This window comes from Cheilinus undulatus, linkage group 19 (genome assembly GCF_018320785.1).
Source record: "Cheilinus undulatus linkage group 19, ASM1832078v1, whole genome shotgun sequence".
In the NCBI taxonomy this organism is placed as follows: Eukaryota; Metazoa; Chordata; class Actinopteri; order Labriformes; family Labridae; genus Cheilinus; species Cheilinus undulatus.
Genome location: NC_054883.1, coordinates 25,985,886 through 26,008,331, shown reverse-complemented (window position 1 = coordinate 26,008,331; position 22,446 = coordinate 25,985,886). Strand labels below are relative to the sequence as shown.

The window sequence follows — 22,446 nt, the reverse complement described above, 5'->3', positions numbered from 1 at the left end:
TTCATTCTGGTCTGGTTTTAGTCTCATTGATGAAAAACTACACTTACTTTTTATTAGAGTTTTTATCACCAAAGGTCTATTTTGAGCTGGTTTCAGTGTAGCTAGTTGACCAACATTTTTAGTTTCAGTTGACTAAATGCTGCATCAGTGGAGCTGAGACATTCTGACTGCAGCCTCTCTTTTGTCATATAACATCTCTGTTTATGTGTTTAGTGTGGGTAGACCTGCAAAAAAAAAAAGGCTCATCTCTGTCAATATGGCATCTCTCCAAAGTTCCCGGTGGTTAATTGTTGGGGATTAGTGTTTGGCAAACAACCAAGAACTCTAACACTCCCCGTGGGCCAATCAAAATCAGCTAAACAGGCCTCCCTGGGTGGACCTAAACATGGCACAGACGTCTCAGGATGGTGGAGGCGGAGCACTTACCCCCCCCAATCCTAAACACTGAATGTAAATTATGACACCTGGGACTTCCTGTTTACCTGTCAAAAACACAACAGTGTGAGCCCTGTGGATGACACACCAACATCCTGAGAGAGAGAGAGAGAGAGAGGCTCTGACAGTTAAGGAAGCTCCCTTGTGTTAGCTCCCTCTCTCTCTCTCTCTCTGTCTCTCTCTCTGTGAGGCTGCATTCATTATGCAGAATGAGATGTTTACAAAACACCTTTCCTCACAAACACACAAACACGGGCGCACACACCTCCCCTCTGCTCGCTCCCTGTGTTTGTGGGGAAGGAGGACGACGGCGCTGCTATCTCATATTCATTTGTTCCATCTGTGGTGACAAAGCTGCCTCATTAACTGAATTCTTAATAAGCCAAAGCAAAAGACATCATCTCCCAGATTCTTTCATCTCTCCCAGCATGTATACGTATGTCAACGCCTGTGTGGAGGGAGCTGTGTGTGCCATCACGGCTCCTCTCTTCCTACTGTACCTGTTTGGCTTCTCTTCTAATGGATCCGTAATTTTTGACTCCATATTTTTGATTAACCTCGCAGGAGTGTTTTTTTTATTTTTTTTTTTATATGTAATTTAATGGTGCCGTTATTTGTGTCTGATTGTGTGAGGAACATTTTGAAGCAGCAGCACAGTTGTATTTTCCTCCATAAACCAAATGAAAAATTAGAGCATGTGGAACAAACATGACATTTCCTGTCATTAAATGTAGGAGCAGACAGCTAATGAACACATCCTGAAAATAAGAAGCTCCGCTGCTCCACTGCAGCTGTCTTAATCACCACTTTGTGAGAGCAGCAGCGTGTATGTGCGCGTTTTAAACGTAAAGATTCATTGCATACGCTCCGTTTCCTCCTCTTGTCCGCTGAGAGTTTGAGCTTGCATGCAAATGTGCATCCCACACATTGTGAGAGCCTCTTTATTTCCTTTCATCAGTGTTTTTTTAAGGGAATCTGTTGTCGCGAATACCTTCTTTTTTGGAACATCACCCGCTTCCGGTGCTATCCCCTGGGCCCCCGGGGGCCATTGGAGACAAAAACAGCCCCACTTGGCCCCGGCAAATAACAAAAGCGTGTTTTGTTCCTTGAAAGTATTTTAAACACATACCAGCGCTGCCTGGAATGCTGCCAAGTGTAGGATTCCATCAGCGCTACCACCTCCCTAACACATGTTACTGCTAACCGCCGCTCAGCCCCCAAGACAGAGATGTAACGCAAGATCACTGCCGATGGATTCACTGCAGTGCTGCAGGAAAAAACAGAGCTGCTGAGGGCCCAGGTATGTCACCTCACCATCACAGATAAAGAAAGCAGCAGAGATAATGTATAGAGAGACAGTTTCAGTGCTGCACACGCACAAAAACAAATATGCAAATACAAGCTGCATACAAAAACTGCTGAGTGCACACTGCATATGCTCCAGTATCCACACATCTCCTGCTCCTCTCGCTCTCTCACTCCTACAAGGCCACTATTTGTGATCTAGAGACACAAAACAATGCCAGAAAAAATCCAACCCAACCCACCGGACCCTTTTTTTTTTTTTTTTCTTTTTACTCGTGATGGTTGTCCTCCGTTTCTCTGTTCACAAATGCAAAGAAAACTATTTCCCAGTGCTAAATTGCCTCTCCTTTTCTTCTCCCTCTCTGCTGGCAGCCGCATGTGATCACAGCTCTGGGGCCTGAATAACAGGCGCAGGACCTGTGAGCTAGCTTAGCTTAGGTCACCCAACAATAATAAGCATCCATTGCATAATGGCCGGCAAGGCAAATAAATAAATTATCACAGCGAGGCTTTCATGCTAGCTTTCTGCCATTCTTATTCACTTTAATATGCGCTTCCCTTCTTTTTCCCTCAATTTACCTTTTATTTCCTCTTTTCTATTAGTCAGAAAAAAGTAGAGGGAGGGGGAAGTAAATAGTCCGGGTAACGGTCTCTCCTCCCACACACAGACACTTGTAGCCGTGACGTAAGTGTGTCTGACGTACGGGGCAGAGGTCAATCAGGAGTTCACAGCTTCCTGACCCCTGGCCCCTCTCTTGGAAAAATCCCATCTGACTCTCAATCTTTCTCCTCTCTTCAGCACAGACACACAAACGCTCACATGCAAGAGAGGCAAACAAGGAAGTAAACAAGCAAACTCTTTATAATGCCAAACACTTCTGCTGGTTAATAACTGCACAAGTTTAAAGAAGTATACTTCTATGTGGGTCTCAATGCTCAGCCAGGTACTGCAACCACACAAATGTGATTTCCTGCTCTGTAAATTTCAGTTTTCCCTCCTTGTATATATGGCATTGTAGGCTTTGATTTTGAATGCAGAGAATCGAAACTTTGGTGCTTGTATTGACGAGCCTTTAACGGCTGTGACCTGCGAGGTTTCACCTCAAAGTTTGCACGACAAATGATTATATTCCAATCACAGATATCATAAATGCACCACTGTCTCCCGACAAACTGTGCTGATGAGAAAAGTGAGAGAAAGTCCTCCTGTCCAGTCCCCGTGCCTTGTCATCTCCTTTTCTTCTTCTACCGTGTCCATATCCATGTGAGCGACTATGACAGAGGTAAAACTGTTGCACTTATGGTAATAATGTGTGATTGCAATATCGGAAAATATTTCAATTTGTGATTGCAATCACAGTATAACCCATAAATAGGATCATGAGTCTACTTGCTTATCAAGGAAAATGCAGAGAATAATGGTTAAAAAAATTTACATTACACACAGTAACTGCACACAGTACTGCACACAGTACCACAGTACTGCTCAGTAACACCTAACATTTTGTCCCAAAAATAAAAGATTTTCCTTTTTTCAAATAAAGGTACTTCTACAATCATAAACTTATCAAAGCTTGCAGACATTTTTGAAAAACATTTCCTTAAAAGAAAAATAATTGCAGCTTTTTATGCAGTTATGTAATTGCAAAGCCTGACATTGCAATTGCAGTTGCAATTAGACTAATTAAGGACCACTATCATGTAGCTCTGCAGCACAAAGCAGCACGTACAGACTGACAGTATATAACAACTAGAATCAATTCCATCAAGCTGATGTCGCTGTAATCGCTCTTGTAGCATGCAGGTAGGACAAGGAGTAAGGGTGACCATTTTGAAAGCTGTTTTCACACAAGTGCTCATGAAAATCTAAAAAAATATAAGACTGCTTGCCACTTAAATCCTGAATGAGTCTCTCACAGTTTAAGTTGCTGAAATGGATAGAAAAGATGGAGGCTTTTGGAGATGACACATGATTTAAAAGTGACATCTCCAAAAGCCACGATGCTGCAGGAAACACAAAAAATGCTGTAGTATACATGCCAGGCCAGTAGCTGGCAGTGTGATTTTGCAATGAACAAAAACAAGCATTTGTAGAGACCCTTCCTTCCTCAGAGTAGAACCCTACTAGTGCACGTGTGTTTTCAGAGAGTTAAGTTTTCCTGTCTGCATGGAGACGGAGACCAGGGAGTTTTGAAAACGTTTTACTCTGGAGCTCATTTCCAGTGTTCCATTTTCAGACACCCAAAACGCTACAAAAGTTTTTGAGTTTTCACCTGAAAACGGCCCAAAACTCCTTCTTTATAACTGGGTGTAATTCAGAGTATAAAAAGGCTTTTTCACATGCATGATGATGGCATCTCGTTGGGCAGTGATGCTTTAACAAGTAGGGTTTTTCTTTAGTTTAAATGCATTTGCAATAACTTTGCAGTAGCATAGGTGTTTCCTGAACCAAGAAGCTTTTCAGTAGCTCAGCTGTTCTCATGGTGCAGTATTATCCAAACAAGCTTCACTAGTCCCACGAAAAGAGCAGAGGAGCAGCAGACACTTCTACTTAACAGTGATATCACTGTCTGATTATTGATGTCCACACCTCTGCTGCTAGTGAACACAAGTGTCACTGTAAATGGAAATGAAAATAACTGAGATGTAGCTAGCTGCTTTTGCCACATCTTTTAAGAACTCTGCATTATGCAACTGTGCATTGCAAGAGAAAAAGGCATGGCTTGATATAAACCTTATCACTCCACATACTCTTGGTGAATATTTTTGCTGCATTCATACACCAGCACGCCCTGACTTCATGCTGACACTTTACTAGAAGGCTGGCAAGAACTGGGATGACAAATTCTGCTGTTTTTGTTCCCAAATATGCAGCTCACAAGGAAAATTCTAATGCTGTTCTCACACATGCACTCCTTTCATTTTCAAAGGGTGGGAGAAAGTCTCAAAGAAAAGTCCCAGTGGATAAAACTGACACATGCAGGAAAATTTGGGGGATTTTGCCTGCGTTAATGTGTAATAAAAGCATTAGAGAGAGAGAGACAAACCATCCAATCTTCATGTGTGTCAGGTGTCTTAGAGAGCCAGCTCACCTCCGCCCTTCATGAGAATGGATCAGTATTTACATTAGCATTAGATTTAGACGGCATGGCTCAGCCACTTACTCCCTATTAGCCATCCTGACCTGGGCCCATTAGGGTCTAAAAGCCCCCCGCTTGTCTCCATTGCCGCCAGGTGAGACTGACCAGACCTCCCAATTCCCCGCTGGAGAAAGATTATCTTTTCCATCGACTCACAAAGGGACAGAGATCATAAAAAGCTGAAATCAGGATCATTGAACATGCTTGTGGGATTATCTTTTTTCCACTGCTGCACACAGAGATGGATAGAGCTGAAATACAAACATGATTTTGGGTCGGGTTCATCTTTTTTTCCAGCATGCAAAGATGCTTTTGGGAAAATCAAGGCAGGGCCTAATTGACAGTTTCTATGAAAGACGGGGAGAAAACAAAAATAAAGAGGCTGAAATTCTGGGCCTACAGCTTATTGGCTGCTACCATCAAAGAGCTTTGTACTACACTCATGTTGTTATATTTAACTAAAACTGAAAGGGGAAGAGAAGGAAAAATAATTTTGGTGCCGAGAGGAGCAGTGAGATTTTTTGCCAAGTTTTTTTTTTTTTTTTTTTCTGTTAGTAATGGAGACTTTCTGAAAAATGTCTATTAGAGCGAGTTAGACAAAAGAGAGAGATACAGTGAGAGGAGAGTAAGCGAGAGATTGAGAGGCGAGCGGAGTGAGAATCTGTGACAGCCAGAACAAAAGAACAAGAGACGGAAAGAGAGAGGGAGAGAATGATAGGGGAGAATGGAGACGAGCGTAGTCGGGTTCAAATCACTAATTACACATTCCTGAGCCTGTGAAGGGGAGTATTGTTTTCCAGTTAGCCCGGACCCTGTCGCATGGTTTCACTTAGCACAAAACAAAAGGTACAGGGAACAAAACACAAGCCTAATGCCAGGCCCTCCTAATGACAGAGAAATGGGAGAAATTATCCCTGGGGTGGATCCTCGTGAGAAAATGGCTACTGATTACTGGACAAAGAGAGTTCATTTGAAACAAAATGGCAGACTGTCTCTCCTCTCCTCTCAGAGCCGTCTTTATTAAATGAGCGCCTTTTTAAAGCTATATCTCTGCATGCATGACTTCCTTAATCTATACCTGCTTAACGTTTAATACCACCTAATGTACTCTTACATAATCCTCTTCCTGACTCTTTAAAGTGATATTTCAACACACTTCAGAGAACAAAACAGCAAAGTTCAGACCTTCTACCACGGCAGGAGCGGAACAGTGTGGTTTGTTGTGTGCGGGCTGGAGTGGTACCTCTGCCAGAGAGAGAGAGCACAATGAGAGCACCTCTTCAGCGCCGCACGTTTGCATATTGCAACAGGAAATCAAATGCCTCGCAGCTGACCTACAAGATGGCACACTTGATCCCTTTCCTTCTTCTCTTGCACAAAAGATGGCCGATTTTAGCCGCCGCCTTTTCTACAGCTTTAACCCTTTGTACCAAAAGTCAAACATTTAAAGAGTGAGTAATGTTCACGAGGGACTGGCTGATAAAAACTTCTGGAACAATCTTTGACAAAGTCTACTGTAACCCAAATCAACAATAATCTCTAAAAATGACATTTATCATCACATAAATAGATTTAAAATATCTGAACTAAACTAGAACTGTAGATTAATATTTGTTTTAGGTTTCTGAAAAAGTTTTGATGCTGTGTGTGAGGTGGTGGGAGGGATGTATTTGAATATTGATGCATGGTATTTACTTTTTGCTGATATCAACTCTACAAAATAATTTTAGCCAGTAGAATGCCAATACCAACATGCATCCTTGATTAGGGCCAGAGCATTCGTATTATTATTTTGGCAAATAAATTTTCTTTTCCTGGATGTTAACATACCCCAAAACTCACCAAATTTGGTGGCTTTTTAGTTCCTGGATATAATCTACATATTCTGGTTGTTTTCATACCTCTGTGGTCAAAAATGCCCCCCTAGAATTGAAAATCAGTTCAGCACAGTTTTGCACATGCATGAAAGTTGGGACACATATATATCATGACAAGACCAACAAAAAATCATCATGGGACCATCCTCTAAAATGTACAGGAAGTGAGATAATAGCTTTTATATGTTGGTGTGTTTTTTTGGTGTTTTTTCGAATGTCCTATCTGAATCATAAACTTTGAGAGGAGCAATTTGATTGACTCAATCTGAAAAACTGAAACTTTTTAACCAATCGTTAGAACATGCACAAGTCACACACAAGTGCAGCAATACTGCTCCACCTTCGTTACGCCTCCACACATATTGATTCTGCAACGGCATGATACTCGATTAGTCTGTTTTTCTGCATTTTGTTATGGCATCGTGGGACTACAAGAGAAATACACACAACGCTTGGGCTACTGCTGGCTCCGCTGAGTCCTTTATCACCTCTTTAAACCTTTGCTTCTGCAGAGGAGGGGTCACATATCCCCTGCTACACTTCCACAACATTAATAGTAAAGGTAAAGTACCGCGTCATGTAAACATCCCGAATCAGCCTTAAATCTCAGCGAAATTCATTGTGCATCATCTTTAAATAGCTAGTTACCAAACATTCTTTCCAAACTGCAGTGAATTTAAAGGAACAGTGGATTTTGGTAAGCCAGGGCAGAGTCGTTCAAAAGCCAGACTTGCTGGACTTTTTACTAAGATTTTTGTGACTGCCTAATGACACCTCAAGAGAACCTGGCTGCAGATGTCCAACAACTCTAAATGCATGCTTAGGTGACATATCTGCAAATGTATGTGCATTTCGGTCTCAGCTTTTGATCCGTACATCGAAAGGACTGACTGGTGAGAGCTACTCTCTTTAACTTTGTTTTCACAAGTTTGAAGGGCTAATGGACTTCAACATTTCTGATGGAATTCGGATATTTAACACCAATAATTTAGCAGTTAGGACAGCTTCAGATGGCTAGTTTTGAGTTACTTCATTATATCATTCAAATTTTGTTTCTTACAGCTTGTAAGCTTCCCTCTTGTCATCTGTTTGCCTGCAGCAGTTGATGGTGGTAAATGCAGATTCTGCTGGTGCATACACCTACAGAAGTCAACTATGCATGCACTCACAGATATGTGACCTATGCATGTGTTTACAGATGTCTGACATCCACAGCCAGGTGCCTCTCTTTGATTTTGATATGACGTTTCCAGTCAAGTCTCCTGCAGCTTTAAGCGTCCTTCACCAGCCTAGATGTACTCTCTACCCCCGTAATTCCGTAATGATGAGGTCCGCTCTCTTCCGGCAACATCCAGTACCCTATTTTCTGCATTAGGCAGAGAAAAAGGGGCTGGGGGGGGAGGGGGTAAGATGATAGCAGTGGCAACATTGGGCAGAGTCGCCTGCCTGGTAATGTTTGCCCAGGACCGGGCCGTCTAAAGGAAGGATATTGTTTTCCCCTGAAAAAGCCTCAGCCGCGGTCCGCATACCAGCGTCCACTCAACATACCAATGGGCTCTTTGAAGATTACTCAAATGTTTGCCTTTGTTCCCCCACCACCAACCTCCCCCCTCCCCTTTCCATCCGTCCCTACCCCTCGTCCTAACCTACTCTGCTGCAAGAATGAGGAAAAGAGGATGGAGGATATCTTCAGAAAACAGTGGGAAAGCAATACCACCCTGGGCTTAGATGCACTCTGATTCAAAATGGCCTCTGTAGGGGACGGATGACCACTGAAAGGAATAATAGCACTTTGACCACCAGCATAGTGAATCTAAACATAAACAATGGGGGGGGGGGGTATTAATGCATGGCGGAGGATATTATACAAGCATGGTAAATGCATATATCCCATCTGTCTGCTCATGAAGGCTTTTAAAGACTCCTCATCTGCAACTAAGTCTGCAATTAGACTCAAATATGATAATTCCAATGGGTTAATTTGACTAAATGTGCTGAAAACTAAGGACCCCCGCCTCCCTTACCCCCACCAACCCACATTAATCCTGAACAAGCAAGTGGGCTTTCTATCAGGTCTATTTCAAAGCATTAGGGATTACCTCGCAGAAACTAAGCTGCTTGAACTCACAGGAGGTCAGCGGTATTGTGCTGCTGCAAGGATGGAAGAGCCATAGTAGAGACGGATAGACAGCAGGACAGGTCAGTTCCTCTTTCTCCAGCTCTCCGACGACATCCCTCAATCCTCTCTCTTTTCATCCCCGTCTCTCTCTCTCTTTTTCACCGTATAATCGAATATCTCCCACTACTTATCTATTCACTGAGCACCTAATGGTTAAAATCAATTACAGCTGGAATGCTGAAATGCCGAATACTGGGCCACATGCTGATAATGACAGAGAGAGTGTGAGAAGGAGCGAGGGAGAGGCTTGGGACCGTTCCAAGGGAGGCACAATTACCTCCAATCGATTGATTATTGATTTGGAAGGGCGTTGAGGAGTATTTCAGTTCAACTTTGTCCATATCAATATCCTGATAGCTTCATGAGAAGGGGGAGAAAGCGTGAGAGTGCTATCTAAATACGCTGCTAAAGCTGGTGGAAGGAAACAACGCCGCCTTGTCCCTGTTTGACACGTACAGTTTTAAGAGACAAAGACAGCTTCATACCAATCAGGTGATCTCTAAAGTCACGCTAATGAACTTAAACAAAAATATTTATCAGATCTCACTGGCATGTGATGTTTCTGAGGCAGCTCTGATCAAATCAAGGTAGCAGGAATGAAGGTCAATGCGCCCGCTTTGATTTTAACTTTTTATCTTTGAAAACACACCTATCTTTGTCCCAACAGGATGATCAAGACCGAGGAGAAAACAAAGGATCTGAGGATGAAAAAGGAAGGGGAAGGAGGACAAGTGTGTGAGGAGTAGGAGGAGCGGGGGGGGGGGGGGTATTTGGGTGGGTTTAGGGATATAGCAAGGGTGGGAGGGTTCAAGGGGAAAGAAAAGACAAACTCCTGCAAGGGTCTTTGTTCCTGCATCCCAGTGATGTTCCCTTCTTTCTGGTGGTCGGGAAGACACTGACCCCCCCCTCCCTCCACAGCTCTTCATAACACCCCCCCCTTTCTGCTATCGTTCCCATACCTGTCAGCCTCGATCTGCTTCACAGTCCTGTGCACACGGACAAACGGCTCAGCCTCAGCCTGGTGTGGCATGGTCTTGCCCAAATGACCCGCAGATTAAAGGTACAACACATCCAGTTTTTACTCTGAAATATCTCTAAAAAGGACTCAGTCCTGTGGTTTAGATATCCTGTCTAGTTCATTACTTTACATTAGGGCTGTCAAAGACTTTTAATCCTGTAGCTGATTGTAAGTGATCACATTCTTTATATTGCATTTGGCATTCAAAACTGTTTTGCGTCATTTTGATCTCTCTGCTCTCTTGAACCAGTGGTAACTGACTTCCTGTTTAGATACAGACCTTAGAATACACCAAAGATTATAGAGTGAACTTAACCATGGAAAAAAGAACTCGTAATGGACAGCAAATGGTAAATGTTTGATATCAGAAGGTTCAGATGTCTTCTGACTTGTCCACTGAGCTCAGACATTAAGGAGCAGTGATGGATTTATCTTACATCCCTATGTCTGCAGGGAGATGCTGATGTGGATTAACCAAAGTGTGCTGGCAGCGCTCCCAGGATGCACATGTGCTCCTGTGTTGCTTAAAACATGAATGTGGAAGTGAACTTTTAAGTGCATTTCTCCCTCATTATGAGAAATTCATGAAAACAGGTGATTGGTTTTCTGTTTAGTAAATCAGCCTTATGGTGTGACATTTTTACTGATAAGAGCCCTAATTTAAATTAAGGAGTAGTATTGAGAAGGAAAGCTACAGAGGTGCATGTCGCTGTGCAGTGTTGGTCTCAACTTTCTGGAAATGAAATTATATAGATTAGGGCTGTCAAGAGTTGATGATGTAGCTTTATCATGTCTGTTAAAAACTAAGATGAAGCATGCAATTAATTGCAATTTTCAAAATGGTGTGCAGTAATTGTGGATTGTAGTTAGTTCCAATTAATGCAATTAGTCTAGACAGCCCTAACCTTTAACATGCTGTTATGACTCTGTTTTTCAGTAAAGTTTCCAAAGCTCAGTTAAAACAAAAAGTTTAGTTACTATGCATAAATAACACATTTGCCATATTCAAGTAAAAATGAGTGACTTATTGCTGCCACTTAAAAACTTTTTTTTCTAGTTAGTGTCATGTTATCCCTCTGATGTCATCAATTTCCTCTGTTTTTGAGTTCCTTATCAGGTTTAGAGGGTCCTGAAGAAGGAAATCATTAGTAACTCCACAGTTCATCCTTGAGTTAGAGGTAGAGGTAGAGAGGACGGGGGTTTGGGGGGTTGGTGAGGGTAATTAAAGGTTACATACAGGCACCAATCAGGAGCCAGACCAAAGCTGGACACTGCACACACTCAATTTCACACAGCCTAATGCTGAGCTGACCATCTGGTAAAGGCGTTACAGGGAGAATGGGCCAAACTCTTATTAATATCTATGAGGATTATTAGGTAGAGGGGGGGGATGGGTCTGTCCATTCAAACCTTTCTGTCAAAGGCACAAAGCGACCACATACAAACACACACACACCTGCTTTTATGCTTTAATTAGCCGCCACCCTCCGCCAACCCCACCCCTCCTCTGCAGACCTCTGAAAGATTTCCATTGTAACAGCCACGCAGGTGAAAGAGGAGACGATTTGAATAATCTACCAACCGGTAGAACCAAAGAGAGGCAGGCGGAAAAAGAACAACTGGTCGAGAAATGAACGAGAGAGACAGACAGACGACCTGAAGTGAAGTCATTCGTCTGTTCAAGTTTACAGCTCTGAACCCTCATCGGCGGCGGGCTGCATCATCCGTCTCCATGACAGAACATGAAAATCTATATCTCGCAGTCAAGTAGCATCCAGCGTGAAGTGTCTGAGAACATTCCTTTTTAAAGAGAATAGTGACTCTTAAAGTCTGTCTTTGAGTGTGAGACAAGGACGCGCTGATCAAGAGGCTGTATCTGGAACAAGCCGACATGGGCTCAAGTGGAAAAAAGCAACTCCATAACCAAAACTACCACGTTATGTATGCGGGAGTGGAGATTGGACGTATGAAATGGCACGCATCTCTGTGAATTTATATGTGGGTCTGCAGTGTCATAAATGGTGCAGTGCATTTGAAATAGATCCCGTCTCTTTTCTATTCCGGGGACCGGCACAATGGCTTTTTATGCAAATCTATGGGAGTCAATCTCCTGTCCATTTCCCCATCACACAAGTCCAAATGACAGTCCAATAATTTGGGCTGCATATATATAGGGCCATTTGATTTTCAAATGAGAGTGGGCTGAGTTGACCCTTGCTAATAGCCAAGGCACAGCGGTAGACTTAATATCACAGATGCATAAGCACAGCCATCTCCATCTGAGGGAGACGGAGGAGAATGAAATGTGAGGGAGGGGGCAGCAGAGGTTTGATTGATGGTAAAAAGCAAGAAATGAAAAAATACAAATACAAAAATATATAAAGGAGATGATGAAAATGACTCTTCTTTTGATGCATCTACAAATCCTGTCCCCTTCTCTCTCCCTCCTCCCATCACTCCCCTCATTTAATTCCCCCCACCCCTCATTTCCCGGCCATGGTGTTGCCAGGAGGATCATGGGTAATGAGATGGCCTATCTGCGGCTCCCCAGGGGAGAGATAGAAAGAGAGAGAGAGAGAGAGAGAGAGGAGAGGGGAGAGAGTCGGAGACAAAACAAAGGGTAAGACAGAGGAGTGGAAGAGTGTGAGGCCCAGTCAAAAGAGAGAAAAACACACTTTCTATCGTTTTTTTTTAATTCCCACTAACAAAGCACTCCATCTCTCCTCCCTCCCTCCATCTCCATCATAAAAAGTTGAGCATTTTATGAGCTTAAGATTCAGAGTTCAAAGGAGAGCGAGAGGGAAAAGAAGGAAGGGGAAAAATAATGAAAAGAAAAACAGAGATATGGAAATTTGCAGTGGACCCCGGACATTTATTTCCGCTTGAATTATGACGGAAAGCTGGACGGACAGACAGACAGACAGTGGGTGGAGAGGTGGAGCTGGCTGAGGATGTTTGAAGATTTTTTCGCACGGCCATCTGAGAAACAGGTGCCACGGAGACGACCACGGCGCGTCTGTATCTGTGTGGTCCTTGACCACGCCACATTGACCATGAACATTCTCAACTCCTAATGACCCAGGGGCCAGCGCAGCCGCACATCTTAACCTCAAAGCTCTGTGGACACAGACAGCCAACTACAAACTAAGCCCCCTACTTAGCCCTGCAGCACTCCTCAATGGCACTGACAGATTTACTTCACTCTCTGTGTGTATTAAAGACACTGTTTGTTATTAAAAATCATAACCAAGCCATACATCATCATATCCAACGCTAAGACCAACACAGCTCAGGCCAGCTATGGACATGCTACGCTACAGCTACATTTAATACAGAGCTTACCACACACGCTGCTAGCCTTAAAATGGTTCTTTTTAGCATAATCAGGGCCTTCACACAGGCTGCTAGCATAAAGAAAACACATTTACACTGGCCTTTTTTTTAAAATAAAAACACAACATCTATGCTGTTACTATGAAAGTATTACTTTTACACGGGCTGTTAGCGTGAAAAACCAATCTACTATTTCAAACAGAGGCAGTTATGATGGAAACATCACATTTATGCTAGCTACAAGCATTAAAACTGCCCCTTTAAATAGGCGGCTAGCTTAACAATCTACATAAGCTGTGAGAATAAAACAATTTTCAAAGAAAGCTAGACTAAAAACTTAAGTCACTGGGGAGAACTCCAGATGGGGGCAGGAAGTGATTTCTGCATGAAAAAGCTCTATCAAAATGCCAAAGTTTTAAGGAGTTTCCAGCTTTGCCAACAACTCAAATTGTGCAACAAGTAGAGCAAAAACATAATTTTTGCACTTCTTCTGAGTCCTGAAAGTAGTGACACATTCAGGCAAAAATTCTTTTGAAAGCTCACAGAAGGGGCACGATGGTAGTGGTTAGATTGCATCCCTTTTAGCTCTTTCAATGCATGTCATTCAACACTCTCTCATCCCTGTATCTGGCTCTATCTACTGTCTTTTTTATCTCTAATAAAGTGCAAAAGCAGAAAAAAAGCCCCAAAATAAAACTCTAAAAATGGCAGTAGACATGAATTAAAAGCCTCTGTGCAAAGCTTGGTGAGAGGAGTTAGATTGTGTATGGTACATCTGGTTTGGTTCAGTCCTGTTTGTCACAGTAAACCCTTATCTTTTCTGTGTTTCCTCAGCTGATGTCTGTCCAGTCTCACTCATTGTGATGGGAAATCCATCTCACTTTAGAGATTCACATCAGTTCAGTAAAAAGAGCCAACCTTTTGGCTCCCAGACAGCTCTTCAATTAGTACCAGTTAGAATCGTGAATGGTATGCCCTTATTCAGATTTTTACCTCACAAGTTTATTTTCTTAACAGTATATTGGTATTTCCACTAAAATAATGTTAATAACAAAATAAGGGAGAAAAGCAGTTAAAGAGGCTCAGCTAGCCTCTTAGCTGAGTATGAGTGCATTAGAAACACAGGCTAATTGCTCAAAAATGATCTGCACAAAATGTGCTGTTTGCAGTGTTACCAGTGTAAAAAGTCCATGTGTGCTGCTAGCATGTTGGCGCTACCATTCCTTCCATTTTTCCATTTATGATGTTAAGAGCGAGACTTGACCAGTTTCCTATAGTTTGTTGCCACTAAGCTAAGCCTAGACATCCTCTTTGTCCATATAAGGCCTGACTTCCTGTGCCACCTGCTGTGCCCTGGACACCAGATGACTGGTTGTCCATGTGCTGCTAATGTCATTTCCCTCTCGCTGTTTCAAAGTCTGGGGAAAAAAACCTCTAACTCTCTTCAGAAGGACTCCATCGCTGCTACAAAGCAGCCATAAAAATCTCCTGAATATGCTTTTTGTTTGTATCTTCAAATGGTTTCCCATGCCATAAAGATATTCTCTGTTTCCAAAAAACCAGATGGTAAAGTCGTCAACACTCGGATCTTTTATGCGCTCGGCCAAGCTACCTCCATCCCCATGTGCTTTTCACCTCTGCCAATACATAAAAGGAGAGGTGTTTTTCTGGTCAAATAAAGAAATGATTTTTTTTCTGCTCCTCTACGCTTTCTTTCTCTCCCTCTCTCTCTGCTTTACAACCACATGTCCAAGGGTAAAATAGTGGGATTTCTGCCAGAGGCATTAAAAGCGTCATCTGTGGAACAGATTTGTTGAGGCCTGTGGGGCTGGTGGGTGGGTCGATGAGGTAGAGGGGTGTATGGGTGCAAAGAGAGGGCACTGGGAAGACCCTCAGCAGCATTGGCTGAACTGAGCCTTACAGACTATGGCCTAGCTTTTAATCTTTATTCATACACAACACAGTGAGGGTCTTTATTTCATTTCATTTTCATTTCTGATCTGGTTCTACTTAAAATGAGGCGATAAAAAATGTCACAGCTTCAGTGCAGCCTAGTAAACATGTCTGACTAATGCATCCTTACAAGGCTGGACAATAATTGGAGTTCAATCCCAGCCCTGATTTTGGCCTTCCCACAATCAAAGAAACACGATAAAAGGCGGGTATATGTTTATAAAGCCTACTTCACCCTTAGGAAACTCTATGTGGTCATGTTTTGAAACTAGAACAAAAATATATGACCCTATTTAAATTGTATTAGGCACTATATCATGTCATGCATGCATATTCTTTTATGCTGATGTTTGTAGGCTGGCATTTGGACTTTCAACAGACTTTAACATAACTTTAGTTAATTGTGAACAGATTAACCCTCCAAACCCTCCTTGACAATGCCATGTGACAGTGCATGCATTGTTAAAAATATCTAAGCACCAATAAGACGGGTCTCTATGGAGTCAATTGTGATCTGAAGCTCACCTTTTTGATAAACTACAGATGGATCCTGCTGTTGATCCCCTCTAGAACATTTTTAGTCAAGGTGCAAAGCACAGTATTCATTCAGAACTTTGATACTTCACTTGCACATTGTTAAATCAATGCTAATGTGAACATTTATTGCATTTTACAATGAAAACTTAGCAGTCTTGCTATCAGCCAAGACTTCCTACCCGCCTGTCAGCCAATCACAATGCTCCAATATCTTCTTCAGTTAGTTAATTGGCGGTAAAGACCAATCAGGGCCCGACAAAGATCAACAAGAGTCCAGATAGAAGTTTAGAGAAAATCGTTCTCTAAGGCCTAAATAATGAGAAGAGGCCGTTTGTGCTCCTAAAACGGGACTCATGCATATTTTACACCACATGCATGCAAAATGTGAACCGGTTTTAAGGTCCGATCTGGGTGCGATATGTAGTTCTATGAGACTCTATTTTCGTTTTGTGCTTTAACCTGGCCTTTCTGGTCAATAAATGCTGCTTCATTGATCTGAGATCTTTGCAGCACACACATTCTGATAGTCCAGGCTGTCCTGAAACATCAATGTCTGTGACTTGATTGAGTCTAAAAAGGTTCAGATTTCTACATGCATTTACATTCAAAATACAGGCTTACCCCAAAAGTCTTCTTGTTTAGGTTAATGTCTTTGTTAACAGGGATAAATTTCCTATTAAAGGTGCCAACATCTGCTTAAAGTGCAACTCTAAAGATGCAGACATGCACGTTAAACTCTTCCTCTGACAGTATGGAGATCCTGATTAGTTTGGACTTACTGAGCTGATCCAATTACTCAGGACCTCACCAACTTTAGTTCCGAATCATACTTGTAAAATACTGTAATAAACGTAATGATCAGCCCCACAGGGTTTTAGACTGATCCTGAGCAGCCATAGTCTGAAGCAGAGCTGATCAGGTGTCAATATGTGGGCCTACATCCTGTTTAAGTAACCACGACTCTTTTAAATAACCCCGAGATTACTGATGGGCTTAATCCGCTAAAGGCCTTGAACCTTTAAATAAGAATCAGACGGAGATTTTTAAGATAAATACAATTCCTTTCACATTAGAATTCAAGGTAGGAGAGGCTTTTACCATAAAAACATAGAAGAAGTTGTATAAATGTCATAATTAAGGATTTAATTTATCAAAATATTTGTTTTATGCAATTCTATCTATCTCAGATTTGTGAGAAAATTTGTACAAATACCATTAGCATTATTAATTAATTTATTACTCTTTGTTTTAGATTTATTTTAGGGCTTTTATGCCTTTATCTGATAGGACAGTAAATAGAGCCAGAGGGATAGGATGGGGAATGGCATGAGGGAAAGGAGCCGAGGGCTCGGGTCACAACCTCTGAGAACAGCAGCCTGTATACATGCAGGCACAATCAGCCCCTTATTTATTCTAATGAAAAAGTCACAATCAAACAGAAGAGTCATTATTAAGGGAAGGGGTCTCCTCCTAATAAAAAAAGGAGGGTTGATGCTTAAAGAAATAAAAATGTAGTTACATTTCCACCTAGAGAAAATCAATGAAAGCTCTGTTTTATACCCTCTGTTGTCTCTGCACAGACACACACCTCCCCCTTACTAAGTGTTGCTTAGAGTAGTAAAGAAATCCTCATTAATGTAATGCACTTGATCCTGTCCGCTAGGTCAAGGCCTCGGAAACGTAACAGACTCGTATTAAACTCAAGGAGACGTCTGACAAACTTAATCAATGTGAACGTGACAGAGGGGAGAGAAATGCCAAATTTTGGCGGTATTTGATGTTTCTGGCAGAACAGGTTCAAGGCACAGCACGGTGAAGAGTTTAATTAGTTAAGTACGTGACTCCCGTCTGGGTTTACCGCTCTGATGGGCGACTGGTGAGGTAACCCAGCGACGGGTCGTGACCGAATAATCCAAGGCAGCAGAGTTCACCTATAGGTCTGACGAACAGTATGTGCCTGCAGGTGAGCCGTCAGCATACAAACACATAGAATGCTGTCTGTGTGTGAAACATGTTAGATCTGAAATATCCTCAGTGAAATTTAGATTTATTCAAGTAAAAGGTCAGTTACTGTGCTAATCTATAGCATTTAATGTTTACTTATATCACTGAGGAGGCAGATCTGATCTTTCCTTATTGGAAGTAACAGCATGAGACTATGGATGGTTGAGGTCATTCAGGTAAAGTCACACCTTCATAATCAATGCGCTTAACTATGATCCATAATTAGTGCAGTTCATTGCATGCTTTATTGTCCTTTTCAATACAATTTGATCAAGTCATGCCAATGTCTCCCTGCAGCCACAGTCATGTAAAACATGTCCAACACTGCTTTTTAGTGTCTCATTTCAGTTTTAAAAATCTCAGACAGCTCAGTGGACAAGTCATCTGCACCTTGTGATGTAAACGGTTACATTTTTGCGGTTCACTTATTTCATTTTCAATCCATAACAAGTTCCTTTTTGGTTAAGGTCATGTTAAAGTCTTCAATCTACCACTAAAAGCAGGTCTGTATCCAACTGTAAGGCAGTTACCCTGGCAGTTAAGACGGTAGAAAAATCTAATATGACACAAAACAGTTTAAAATGCAAAATAATGAAATCTGAGCATGTGATAAAAATGCTTGCAATTAACAGAAATCCTGAGATTAATCGCGATTAGAAATATTAATCTTTTGACAGCCCCACTTTTATTTTTTGCTCACTAAGGGGTGCATTTTATTCACAATACTTCCACCAAAATATACTTAAGTAAAAGTGAAATTACTGATCTCAAAATGAACTCAAATGAGTACAAGTGCACAAAAAACTACTCAGTTATGTCAATCTGAGTAGATTTTATGAGTTATTTTCCACTTTTGGTAACAATTCCATTTTAAATATTTACATGTAGTCTACATGTGTCGCTTATTGTGGGATATTTGACTATTAATTAGCCTCATTTGACTGCCAGTGTTACTGCTGATCAGAACAAGCATCATTCCATTCTAGCTCAATGAGGCTGTTTTACAGGAGTTTGTTTGTTTTCTCTAAATAAATCATACCTTTAAATTAGGCTGTCAAGATTAATCAAGTTAATCACGATTGATCAAGGTCTGCCATTAGTGCAAACTATGACCCACAATAAGTGCGATTCATTGCATGCTTTATTGTCTCTTTCAAAACACTTTGGTCAAGCATATCAGTGTCTCCCTGCAGCCACAGTGATGTAAAATAAGTCCGCCACTGCTCTTTCATGTTTCTGAGCCAGCTCAGTGGAAGTGCAAGTCATCTGGGCCTTTCTAATGTTCTCTTATTTCATTTTTGATCCATTACAAATTTCTTTTTCTGTAATCAAGTTAATGTTAGAATCTTCAATATACCAATAAAAGGAGGTCTGAGTCTAAACAGGAAGTCATTTAACCTTAGTTTAAGATGTAAAAAATGACAAAACAGTTGAAAATGTAAAATAAAGGAATTTCAAAATGTGATAAAGGGTGTGATTAATCACAATTAACTATAGAAATTCTTCACCTAACTGCGATTAAAACTGTAACATTATGACAGACCTACTTTTAATGCAACTCTGAAAACAGCTGTAAACTTTTAATGACTTTGCAACATAAAAGTTAAACCATGACATTAAACTTAATTATTAAATTCATGACACCTTCCTGTAATTTTTTTTTTTTTTGTGATTTTTATCCTACTCTGCATCACCATTGCCCTGCACTTCTAGCCATATAAAGTGAGTTTTATACTACTATGAATAAATGTCTTAACTTCAGTGTTTATTCCATATTTCATTTGATTTATAACACTGAGGTCTCCAAGATAAGACAAAGAAATTAAAACATACGACATACCATACCATGGTTTTTGACTATTTTCAGTCGCTAATAGGTAAAATCTGATCAATCAAGTCAAACTTTGTCCATCTTTAGTCGTGGCACCCCCATCGTACTCAATAAAAAACATCTAATTAGTTTTTCATGGTTTGAAAAATTCAAAGACATATAACAAAAAGTGGCATTTGTTTTATTGTTATTCAAGATTTAAAATAGTAAGGTTTAAAGTCTTAAAGTTTTTTGTCTTTTGGTTCAAAAGGAAGTGACTCATGTTGCTTCATACTCCACAAATCCTTGAAATTTTTGAAAATGAAAACAAAACAAGCCAAATCAAATCAAAACTGAACAAATCTAAAAGTCCGTCAATGTGTGACGGCTGTGTGGTCACCAATGATCAGAGTGGCAGCAGTTTTTAAGATCAGCAGATATGATGTACCCATATCTGATGAGAGTCATCCCAGGCACTCCAACAAGCGACCTTTCCATCTTTATCATTCCGTTCTCATGGGAACTTTATATCCCTGTGACACTAGCTTGAGAGGATGGGGCAAATTCTTTATAAACAAAAACATGTGGGCTTTTTCTGAATCAGAGCTGAGAATGAATGTTGCTCTTCTAAGTTTGTGCTGAATGTTCTGCATTAAATGTGACAGGACCAAATTCAATGGAATACTTACTGGTGTGTATTGTTTTATCTCTGCCTGGACAAAAATCTGAGATGAGTGATATCTGTGTGGAAAAGAGAAAACAGGAGAACTTTTTTACCTTGTAGAGGCGGATGGCGGCCTCATGCCTCTGGTTGGTGGCATGCAGCCTCAGTTTATCCACGCTGTTGCTGTAGTAGTCACAGGCGTTGCACTTGAGGTGCACGGGGTTGCCAATGGCCACACACTTTAATCTCCACTGGTTGGCCTTGCCTCCCTCCTTGATGTGGGCCACCAGCTGGTGCTTCTGCATGTGCTTGTCGGTCTTGCAGTGCAGCTGAAAGTTGGCCTTCAGCTGCGTGTTGTAGCTGCAGAGCTTGCACTGGTAGATATCACCCACCACGCAGCGCCACTCCTCTTCAGGCAAAGACCGCTCGGTGTTGACGTGGGCATTTAGGGCCTCCAGGCTGTCCGTGGAGTAGCAGTTGCACACAGCGCACTGGTAGAGGCGCAGTGTTGGGTCGTTAATAGGTGGCGATAGAGAGGAAAGGGAGGGGTCTGAGGAAGACATTCCCCCCATTCCACCAGAGGACACAAGAGACAGGTCATCTGCCATCAGCTGACCACTGGCAAGACGCAACTCCGCCGACAGGTCGCTGTTCACTACAGAGAGAATGAACACAACGCCAGTTAGACAGGAAAGAGTCTCTGAGAATTTACATACATGGAAGCAGTGAGGCATAGCATGTAAGACAGAGACATTAAAACAAAGAGGGATGGAGACACAAAGCCCTGATGGAAATGAGAGTGTGGTATGCAAAGGGAGGGATAAGGAAAGAGAAAAGGCTCTTTAAATGAAATTAAGTATGGAGAGAAGCAAGAGTCTACTATGCAGGCCTTTCTCACACAAAAGGATTTGATAAAATAAAGCCTCACAGAGGACTAGGGCTCCTTACAAAGTCTTGTCTATAAAAAACCCTAATAGGATTGAATCAGGATCAATTACAATCATCCTTTTCAACTTGCTAACTCGCTCATCAGGTAGCTTTAATTACTCCTCTCAGCAATGAGGGGACGATGGTTCGAGGCTTTTCTCGCATGCACACACAGATTTGAAAAGCTGATCAATGCGTTACACGTGTTCTCTCTTTCTTTAGCCCACCCACCCTAGAACAAAAAAACAGCAAGTCTGCCATTCATACACATGTAATTAACTCTTTCATTTCATCCTTTTGTTGTCTCTATGAAGGAAACCAAAGCTCATCATGCCTTTTTTAATGCCTAACATCTAAATACACAGAGCAGTGTTTTAAATTATTCTGAATCCCTTTTTTAGTTGATTTTTACAGTTTTTAAAATAAGAAACATGAACAAGGGATGTGTTTAGTTGACCTGTCCAAAGTCATTTAAAATACAATAACACAGTAACAATACACAGCTGGTTTACAGGATGTGGCTAATGTTAGCATCTCTGCTCGTCATCTTTAGTTCCTACTTTGACTGAGAGTTGCCTGGAGGTTAATTTTACATACTGTGCTTTTAATCGCACCAAGTAGTCGACAACTTCCTGCATATTTGAGTGAGTGCTGCATTTGTAAAAGATAATTTTCCTACATGAACTTGGATGCAAATATGAGAATGCATTCAGAAAATGCCCACCATAGAGTAGGAGCACACAACTCTGTATTCTCCATGCATCTGTACATGCATTCATGTTGATATGTGCTCCTCTTTAAATGAATAAATCTTCCGCTCACACCATCTAACCTATGTACAGCTGTGCTCACTATGGGGAGCTGTGTGCTATCAGTGTAATTCGCTGAGAGTACATCTGCTAGCTGGGCTGTGACCTCCACACTAGAGGAGGGAGTGGGTGTGTAACACTGCAGGGTCATTGTTAAATCTCTCTCACTCCTACGGGAATCCGCTTCCTGCTGTGTGAGAGTGTGTGTCCGTGTGTTTCATGTGTGTGTCTTTTCTCCTGGGTGAGCGAAGGTGGGGTAGTGTGTGTATGGGGGAGGATTAAGCTGACTTAAGAAAATTACAAATGAAAGATTAAGAATAATTCTCATGTGGCGTCTCATAATCATTTTTTAATCAGCGAGAGGGGTCAAAGAAAGGAGACAATGACAGAGGGACAATATGAGAGGAGAGATAAGAGGGAAAGAGAAAGGGAAGAGGGTGCGGCAGGAGCGGAGA

The 22,446-nt window shown here is 41.6% G+C and overlaps 1 protein-coding gene across 1 annotated transcript in view; it reads right to left on the bottom strand.

The window, feature by feature from the left end:
- The window catches only part of zfhx4 (zinc finger homeobox 4), a 117,500-nt gene that overhangs the window by 62,216 nt on the left and 32,838 nt on the right, over nt 1-22,446 (bottom strand). Inside the window, exon 5 of the mRNA XM_041813614.1 lies at nt 20,369-20,910. Coding sequence (XP_041669548.1) covers nt 20,369-20,910 — 542 coding nt within the window. The remainder of the gene's footprint in view (nt 1-20,368; nt 20,911-22,446) is intronic.